General features: G+C 40.4%; 1 protein-coding gene across 2 annotated transcripts in view; it reads left to right on the top strand.

The window, feature by feature from the left end:
- Positions 1-339: 339 nt before the first annotated feature.
- Positions 340-10,602, top strand: part of LOC109096113 (ras-specific guanine nucleotide-releasing factor RalGPS1) — a 33,048-nt gene continuing 22,785 nt past the window's right edge. For both annotated transcript variants that reach the window (XM_042757282.1, XM_042757281.1), the window contains exon 1: positions 340-401. In XM_042757282.1, the coding sequence (XP_042613216.1) occupies positions 352-401 (50 nt within the window). In that variant the 5' untranslated portion in view covers positions 340-351. The remainder of the gene's footprint in view (positions 402-10,602) is intronic.

The following is a 10,602-nucleotide window of genomic DNA, read 5'->3' as shown; positions in this document are numbered from 1 at the left end:
TCTCAGACTTCTATACACATGTTGGCTTTCTCCTACCTGCGGTCGACACTTGCGCATTTCCAATGACACCGGCACTATCCTGCCTATGACTAGCTATCATTGAGACCCAGCAGAGAACCAATCAGATGAAACAACATCCTGCGGGTGATCTCTTGACCCTCCAGATTGTCCTGCACATACGGGTCAGTTCATTATCTCTTATTCAGCTTCGCTGGATATTTAGTTGGTGAAATCTGTAGGGGATTTCAGTTACAAGTGTGTTACAGTATAATACATGCACACATCTGACCCTCGACATCCTCCTCACAGACCCCTCGTGACCCTCGGCATGCGAGCAGAAGTACTTGATGGATGTTCGCACTCGAGGAGCTTCAGAAGTTCGTGGAAGACGACAATTTAAAGCTACGTAGGTCTCAAAGGTAATATGCCAAGGGACGTAATTTACAGTGGAGCTCATGACTTCAACGGCATGATGACCTTTAGCAGGACGCATGGCACTGCCAGAGGCCCGAAGCAGGGCGACCCGGATTGCTCGGATGATTTAACGGCTTAGCAAACAGGAATTGGGAGATGAAATTTGTGTTTTTTTCGGTGGCGAATGGATGGCTCCTATACAAGGCATTTGACACTGGGAATTCCACAGGCGCCGCGCATTTATAGGCAAACAACAGGTGATTAGATTTTTGGGTGGTCGGCATCAATGAGCAGCAAAGTCATCACATAAATGTGGTGAAACTGTAACCGCCTTTAGACATTATTTGTATGTGCCATTAAATAGTGTCGTGACACAAAATGTAATGTGTCTTTCTTAAAATCACTGGAGTGTTGCGGGAGTTTGAGCAACCTCTTTGCTTAAGCTTCCTCGACAGGGGTTGGTTTAGGCCAACTGAGTCCAAACCCTTCACGTGAGTTGGAAACCCAACAGTGCAGATGAGAAATAAATCCTTACTGCAGTTGTTCCCACACCATAACATGCGCTTGGTGGTGGTTGAAACATAAAGGTGTCATTCATCTGACACAACCGCGTCCAGAAAACCTGTGCCAGGAATTGTTGTTTCACAATTTGTACTGGAACATCACTGTTTGTGTACTGTTAAAAACCCAACCCCTAATATGTATTTCATTTATTTATTTTATTTTCTTACTTAAATGTAAAAGTACAAAGTATTGTTGTTTTTTAAAGTGCAGTAAGTGCATTGCCTTATTTTTGCAAAGTGTTATGGTGTTTGATTTCTGTGATTGGTTATGATCAGTAATTGCGGTAGAACCTCGCAGTCGGTGTTGTCCAGATTCAGAAGCGACCCACTCCTTCCGTACTCCGACAGATTATGCTTTTCATACCCTGGCGTCCTGTTTCCTCCTTGCTGTGGTGTAAAGGTTAATTGCAAATTTATTTAAATCTTGCATCCACATGCTTCCGGTGTCACTCGACCTCTATATTTCAGCATTTGACACACAATTCGCAACTTCTGAGAGAACAAAAACAGAAGCAGAAGTATAAGATTCATACACTCTCGCCTAGAAGAGAAAAGCCACATGTGAGTGATAGTGGATGTTATCGCTACCGACTATTTAATATCCCTTGTGCAACATCTTAAATGACCATGGGACAGTTTTTTTCATACCGTTGGCAAAATAAATCTAAAAAAATGACATAACTAAAAAAACAATATAGAGAAAAAACGCCAGCAGTACACGATGTAACCTTACACTTCGATGAAAAAAAAAAAGCCCAGAATTACGAAGATGTAAAAACTCTAGACTATCTGAGAAAAAAAAAAGTCAGACCCACTCGCTCAGTGCATCCTGCATTGTCTTCTCTACACTAGCCAAGAATTATGCGAAAAAAAAAAAGTCAGATGCACGAGATGTAAACTTCGACTTCTGAGAGACAAAAAAACATCAGAATTACGAGACATAAACTTAGGAATTCTGAGCAGAGAAGAAAAATCAGAATTACGCAGGACGTAAATTTTTTTTGTTAGAATTTCTGGCGGAAAACCCCCCCAAAGGAAGGAATAGAATTCTGAGAAAAAAAGTAGATATTATGAGACGCTAAACTTAGAATTTCTGAGGGGAAAAAAAACATCAGAATTATGAGACGTAAACTTAGACTTCTGAGGGAAAAACAACATCAGAATTCTGAGACGTAAACTGTAGGAATTCTGAGGGGGAAAAAAACGTCAGAATTCTGCGACCAAACGTAAACTTAGAATTCTGAGAAAAAAAAAGTAAGGAATACGAGACGTAAACTTTAGGGACTTCTGCGGTGGGGTCCAAAAAGTCATAATAGGAATCTGTGAGAAAAATCCGAATTATGAGACATATAACCTTAGAATTCTGAAGGGAAAAGAAAAAAAATCAGAATTATGAGACGCTGTCACTTAGAATTCTGGAAAAAAAAAAAAACTGATTACGAGACGCTCTAAATTTAGAATTGCGGCAATGCCGAGCGGGAAACCAAGTAGAAACAGCATCGAATTCATGAGGAGAAAAACGTCAGCAATTATGAGATGTAAACTAGACTTATGCGGGAAAAAAAGCCAGAATTATGAGATGAAAACTTAGAATTCTGAGAAAAAAAGTCAGAATTACGAGATGTAAATTTAGAATTCTAAGAAAAAATGCCAGAATTACGAGATGTAAACTTAGAATTTGTTTCAAAGTTTTAATGTGAACTTCTGAGTTTCTCTCTTCCACAATCCTACCATCGTGAACAGCTGTGAGAAATGATTGTGGACAATTAGCCCATTATCCTTGAATCGGTGAGTTAAAAGATCACTGTGATTATGCTGGATTTTGAAATGTGTTTATGCTGCGGGAATGAGTGATTATTTGTGGGACACTCGTCTCAGTGCTGAAGAGCCCGTGGTAATTACTAGCACCACACTGTATCAGAAGTACATTAGCCAGGGGAGAGGAAACGTGATCACGAGTCCAAAAAAAAATATCCTGATAATCACCCCTGCTGAAAAGAAAAGCCCCCATTTGTTGCTGAAGTAATCATATTAGCACAAAATTTTTTAATGAAATATTCGTTTGTGTTGTTTATGAAATTGAAATATCCTTCATCAACTGGTAAGAAGTCAGCTTTAGCAGAGGTTTTGAAACAATAACATCATGGTTTCATGGCCTTTTTGTACCTGTCTGAGAAGCCAGTGTCTTTTTTCTCTTTTGTTTCCTGTGGTGGTCATCCGTGACGACTCAGACATTAAAAACAATTCCCAGCATCAATCTTTCATTTAGCTCGTCTGAAAAATGATTATTTTCTTGGCTTCACTCACTTCGCTGAATTTGGAGCGGATCCTGTGCTGACCGATGGACGATCGGTTGTTTAAATGTCTTTTTAATCAGAGTTCTTCACGTTTCAACGCTTCATGCAATGCAGTCCCAGGGAATACATCCATCACACTTCACATGTCCTATACACAGGTTTTGGAGAGAAACAGTCTTAAATGGTGATACGTAACAAAATACAAAAACGACGGAGAGAGAGAGAGGAGGGAGAGAGAGAGGGAGGAGAGAGAGAGAGAGAAAGGAACTCGAGGCTCAACAATAAGGTTTTCTTTTCTGCTGACCTAGTCATTTTTTACTTGCCAACATTTTATATACATTTCTTTTTTTTTTTTCATTTAAAGTTAGATTTTACATTTTTAAAATGTGTGTGTGTGTGTGTGTATGTATATATATATATATATTATATATATATATATATATATACCCACACACGTTTGTATTTGTCATTTAAAATATGGTTTTGCATTGTTAGCATTTTTTTTGATAAAAAATTATATTATATAAATCTGTATTTATATAATATATATTTATACCAGTTTATACAGTATTTTTAATTTTAAGTCAGATTTTTTACATATTTCTTAAAATATATGTATTGTTTTATTTGTGTCATTTTTAAAATGATGATTTTTGCATATTTTTTTGAAAAAAAGAAAATTGTATTTCATCATTTAAAGTAATGTGCATTTAGACTGCACGTTTTGCTGCGTGATAGCAAGATATGGGGGTAAAAATTCCCCTCCCCTGTATGATTTTTTCTTCTTTTATATACATATAGTGTAGCAATATCACACAAAGAGTGCTGGTTTTCCCCCAAATATCCAGCACAACTGCAAATGTATGATTTTATACTGCGTTTGAATAAAACAAAGAAGTTAATATTTAGTAACTTACACACACAATAGGCTCTCTAAGCTAAATTGCCACTAAAATTGGACAAAAAAATGCCCCTGCACAAAATTAAATCTATTTTTCTGGTTTTTTTCGCTGTTTGAATAACCGTGTTAGTGCTAATGTAATTTCTGTACATATTTTTTTCGCTGTTTGAATAACCGTGGGAAGGAAACGTTATCAATTTCTAATGTTTTAATTAAATGGTAATCACATTAAATACAAATTCAGTCCCATTATAAACATATTTTACATGACACCCATGTCTGGTTCTTGCCTAAAAAAGACAAGTTTAATGATGTTTGTATTTAATAGATTTGTCTGCTTTTAGGCCTTACCCTGGAGTTGGTTCCCCCTCTGCCTATGCATGAAAGCATGATGAAAATAATATATAATTTTTTTTATTATTATTTAAAGTTAGGCTTTTACATATTTTGAAAATATATGCATTATATTTTTGCAAGTTTATATTTATCATATAAAGTTGTTTTATTTAATAAGAAAACGTAATTTAAGCTATAAATTCATAAACACTTTTTGCTGTAAGCGATGCTGCGTGTAGTGTGAAACAGTACAGATTTTTCTGTGTATTTTTCTACTTATTTTAAACTTCCAAAACTAACAAAATACCATTCTTGTTTTGTCAGCAAAAACTTAATCCAGTGGGATAATGTTACATTCATAACTTATTAAATACAAACAACTGGCACACAACAATGTTACAGTACAGTACACTGCAGAAATCCAAATATTTGATGTCTAATTGTGTGTTGTTTGATGTTAGGCATAAAGAAAAACATGTACGCTACACATGTAACCAAAAGTCACATAAAAAAGAACTACAATAATCAGACTGCGGTTACGTTTGGTTATGTTTTGTTGTGGATCGAGTCAGAGTTCAGTCAGTGTCATTTGTCATTTTGGAGATGAACACATTTTTAAAGTAGCTCCTCCATCTTTGTTTATACAACAGAGGGACTCTGAGCGTCTGTCATGATGTTATTTGTGGTTTGCCGTATCTCAAATCTCCAGGGTGTTTTTTGCACAGCTCAGCTCTGGTTTATTGCGGGTGAGATGGGCTCAGCTCCAAATCTCGATGATAGTCGGCGGTTCTCATGTGGTGTACATGGTAACATTTCGTCTGTGACCCCATTACGACCTCGCACGGCCTCAAACGCACTGAAGCCGTAGGGTGGGCTATTGAAGTTCATCCAGGATTGACATCATGCTGCTAGCTGTATTCCGCCTCCCTCATCAGCGGTGGCCATCTCACTTTCTGATCCGCAGCCAGCATTCTGGATGGGTTGCGAACATGAAAGACGCAGGCGGCTCGAGGGCTTTCGCGTTGCAGGTCCACAGATCTGGAAAAAATTCACAAACAACTAACATTGAACTCTGTGTTTTGCATATTTACTTTGAAAACTTGTTTTCACCACAGATTTAAAAATGTTAAAAGGTAATTGCGTGCATATTCTTCTTGCAGAAGAAACAGTCGAGCGACAGAGAAGGACAGCAGTTTGTAAGTGTTTTTGCCTCGTTTTCTCATTAGACTACTGCGTGATCATCGTTGCTAGGGAAACTTTGCTTTAATTACTGTGTGTCTGACCCTGGTAAATACGTGTGTGAATTGTGGCGTTTGGTTTTGCGTTTGCCTATCGCGGGACTGGACGGTTTCGGTCTTCTAAATAGGGAGGCGTGACAAGCTGACTTCAAATCCCCACCAGGTAATCAGGCAAATATATAAGTGGTAGGTGTCAACGCGGCACAGCGGTCGCGGCAGCCCTCGTGTGAAAGCCTCCTCGTGTGAAGACCGACAAGGTGAAAAGACCATCGACTCTACCTGCGCGACTCCACCGAGCAAGGACACCGACAGGGCACTTGAGTATTGCTTTTCTCCCCTTCATTTTTTATACAGCTCGTCCTCAAATACTTATTTTGGACACTTGTATTCACTATGTGCTTTCAGATCTCTACTATCACTACTAACACTCGGAGAGCACGCTATGTACGTCACAGGAAGGCCTGCCTGACGAATCTAAGGCCTGTCCCTCTGACCTCTACTCCAACGCTCTCTATTCCAGTTGGTCTCTGGAACTGCCAGTCCGCTGTTAACAAAGCAGACTTCATTTCTTCCTATTGCTACTCATTCTGGTCTCAGCCTCATGGCACTGACTGAGACCCTGGATCAAACCTGAGGACACTGCCACTCCCGCAGCCCTCTCCACTCATTTCACTTGTTCCCAAACCCCTCGTACGACTGGGAGGGGTGGAGGTACTGGCCTCCTTATATCGAAAGATTGGAAATTTGATCTTCAACCCCCCTACAGGTCACGGTTCATTTGAATCACATGCTGTTACTGTAACCCACCCTGTTAAAATCCACTTTGTGGTCATTTATCGTCCCCCAGGTCAATTGGGAAACTTCTTGGAGGAGTTGGACGTGCTACTATCAAATATCCTGAAGATGGTACTCCTCTGGTACTGCTTGGTGACTTCAACATCCACCTAGATAAACCCCAGGCTGCTGACTTCAACACTCTGCTTCGCCTCATTTGATCTTAAGCGACTCTCTACTACAGCGACTCACAAAATCGGGCAACCAACTGGACCTCATCTACACGCGCTGTTGCTCAGTGGACAACACTTTAGTTACTCCACTGCACACCTCAGACCACTTCCTCATTACTGCTAATCTAGCACTTACTCCTGAAGCGGCACACGCTCCAACGCGGGTCACCTTTCGACGGAACCTACGCTCACTCTCTCCATCTCGCCTATCCTCTGTGGTTGCATCCTCACTTCCTTCACTCTCGCAGCTTTTCAGCTCTGGACACGAACAGTGCTACGGACACTTTTTGTTCCACTCTGACCTCTTGCTTGGACAACTTTTGCCCACTGTCGTCTAGACCCAGCACGCACCACCCCATCTGCCCCTTGGCTGTCCGATGTACTCCGTGAACATCGCTCTAAACTCAGGGCTGCAGAGAGGAAATGGCTTAAATCAAGAAACTCTACCGACCTCAGTGTGTATCAGTCTCTCTCTCTCTTCCTTCTCTGCAAACGTCTTCACTGCTAAAACATCATACTACCACGACAAGATTAACAACTGTTGTGACGCTCGGACACTCTTCAAAACCTTCTCTTCTCTTCTTAATCCGCCTCCACCTCCTCCTCAATCGACTCTTACAGCTGATGACTTTGCAGTTTTCTTCACAAATAAGACAAGAAACATCAGTGACCAATTCTCCACACTGCAGACTGAGGATAACTTCACAACGACTAATGCTCACTCGTTCTCCTCCTTCTCTCCACTCTCAGAGACGGACGTTTCCAAGCTTATCCTCTCCAGTCATCCTACTACTTGCCCACTGGATCCGATCCCCACTCACCTCCTTCAAGCGATTTCTTCTTCAGTCATACCTTCACTTACTCACATTATCAACTCCTCTCTTCACTCTGGAACATTTCCCTCAGCATTTAAGCAGGCTCGGGTAAGCCCACTGCTGAAGAAACCATCTCTAAATCCAGCACTTCTAGAAAACTACAGACCGTGTCCCTTCTTCCATTTCATTGCAAAGACACACTCGAACGAGCTGTGTTCAACCAGCTCTCTATGTTTCTTGTACAGAACAACCTCCTGGACCGCAACCAATCTGTCTTCAAAAAGTGGCCACTCAACTGAGACTGCCCTGCTCTCGGTTACTGAAGCCCTGCGACTGGCAAGAGCAGCTTCAAAATCCTCAGTGCTCATTTTGCTGGACCTGTCTGCTGCTTTTGACACTGTTAATCACCAGATTCTCCTATCCACCCTCAGAAAGATGGGCATCTCTGGAACTGCACTCCAGTGGCTTAACTCCTACCTGTCTGATAGATCCTTCATGGTGTCTTGGAGGGGTGAAGTTTCTAAGTCACAACAACTTGCTACTGGGGTTCCTCAAGGCTCAGTACTTGGACCGCTTCTCTTCTCCATCTACATGACGTCATTAGGATCTGTCATTCAGAAGCATGGCTTTTCCTATCACTGCTATGCTGATGACACTCAACTCTACTTCTCATTCCAACCAGATGACCCGACGGTAGTTGCTCGCATTTCAGCCTGTCTGAGTGACATTTCTAGCTGGATGAATGACCATCACCTTCAGCTCAACCTTACTAAGACTGAACTGCTGGTGGTTCCAGCTAACCCATCGTTTCATCACAACTTCTCTATACAGCTGGGTTCGTCAACCATAACTCCTTCCAGGACAGCCAGAAACCTAGGAGTTGTGATGGATCATCAGTTAAGCTTCACAGACCATATTGCTACAACGACCCGGTCCTGTAGATTTGCCTTATTCAACATTAGGAAGATTAGACCCTTCCTGTCAGAGCAATCCACCCAACTTCTTGTCCAAGCTCTTGTTCTCTCCAGACTGGACTATTGCAATGCTCTCCTGGCGGGCCTTCCTGCATGTACTATCAAGCCTCTGCAACTGATCCAGAATGCAGCAGCGAGGGTTGTCTTCAATGAGCCGAAAACAGCCCATGTTACTCCTCTCCTCATCAGGTTACACTGGCTACCAGTAGCCGCTCGCATCAAATTCAAGGTACTGATGCTTGCCTACAAAACGACCACTGGCACGGCGCCAACTTACCTAAACTCACTAGTTCAATCTTATGCACCCTCCAGAAGTTTGCGCTCTGCAAGTGAACGACGCCTTGTGTTGCCATCCCAAAGAGGTTCAAAATCACTCTCACGGACTTTTTTCCTGGACTGCTCCCAGCTGGTGGAATGACCTTCCGATCTCAATTCGAACAGCTGAGTCTTTTACTCATTTTCAAAAAACATCTAAAGACTCATCTTTTTCGCCTGCACTTAACTAACTAATATTAGTACTTTACCTTTTTTTCTTTTTCTCTTCTATCATATGCAAAAAAAAAAAAAAAAAAAAAAAAAAAAAAAACCCTGGCTACATGTTCTGTACTAGACTAACTGACACTTGTCATAGCACTTGTATACCGTTGTTGTTTTCTCGTTGATCTGATTGTTTCTACTGTTCTCATTTGTAAGTCGCTTTGGATAAAAGCGTCTGCTAAATGATTAAATGTAAATGTAAATGTAAATGCATATTTACTTTGAAAACTTGTTTTCACCACAGATTTAAAAATGTTAAAAGGTCATTGCGACAATTTATCTCACAATTCAGACTTTTTTCTCACTTTTACATTTATATCACAATTTGAACCTTTTTTATTGAATTCTGAGTTCAAATCTCGTAATTTTGACTTTTCTCTGAATTCTGAGTTTACGTCACACAGTCTTGACTTTTTTTATTAGAATTCTGAGTTTACATTTTGTAATGTTGACTTTTTTTCTCTGAATACTGAGTTTACATCTTGTAATTTAGATTTTTTTTTTCTTTCTCTGGATTCAGAGTTTAAATCGTGAAATGTAGACTTTTATTAGAATTCTGAGTTTACATTAAACAATGTGGACTTTTTTTCCTCAGTTCTGAATTTCTGTCTTGTAATTTAGATTTTTTTTCCTCTCTGAATTCTGAATTTAAATATTGCAATTTTGCCTTTTTTATTAGAATTCTGAGTTCACATCTTGTAATTTAGATTTTTTTTCTCTCTGAATTCGGTTTTTAAATGTTGCAATTTTGACTTTTATTAGAATTCTAAGTTTACACTTCGCAACGTGGACTTTTTTCTCAGAATCTTGACTTTACATCTCACAATTTTGACTTTTTCTTGGAATACTTTTATATCTCGCAATTCTGGGATTTTTCACCAGATTGCAAGAAAAAAAGTCTTAATCGTGAGATATAGGGCCCTATCATACACCCGGTGCAATGCTACGCAAGGCGCAGCGCAAGTGTGTTTGCTAGTTTCAGTCCGGCACCGTTCGCATTTTCCCGTCCAGCGCCACGTCTTTTACTTAGCAAATGCATTTGCGACCATTTGTGCATCCATGGGCGTGCTGGTCTAAAAAAGAGGTGTGTTCTGGCGCATTGCTATTTTAAGGAGCTGAAAATAGACTGCCCCATAGACCAACTCAAACCTGGTCTAAAGTCTGGCGCAATGTTTTTTCTTTGTTATTTAAAGAGCGTGTTAGTACAGGCGGGTCCACAACGCGCGTAAATGCTGTTTATTAAACACAGGGTTGCACAGCAGCACACAAACATGCCAAATATTACAAATTAAAGGATTGCAATGCATAAGAATTTTTTGTAGGTTAATTAAACATAAAAATGCCTACATGTCATAATGGATAGTCATCGCATGTATCAGAATTAGGCTATCTATTTGCTCGCACACGAGCAGCTCCGTTTCATCTCGGAGACGCGTTCTGTCTTTGCGCTTGCCAAATTCCGCCGTGTAAATAGCAAATCCGTCATGGCACAATCGCAACTGGCTCTTAAAGGGAATGGA

The sequence above is a fragment of the Cyprinus carpio genome, chromosome A5, assembly GCF_018340385.1.
Source record: "Cyprinus carpio isolate SPL01 chromosome A5, ASM1834038v1, whole genome shotgun sequence".
Classification (NCBI taxonomy): Eukaryota; Metazoa; Chordata; class Actinopteri; order Cypriniformes; family Cyprinidae; genus Cyprinus; species Cyprinus carpio.
This window is presented reverse-complemented; position numbering and strand designations above follow the sequence as displayed.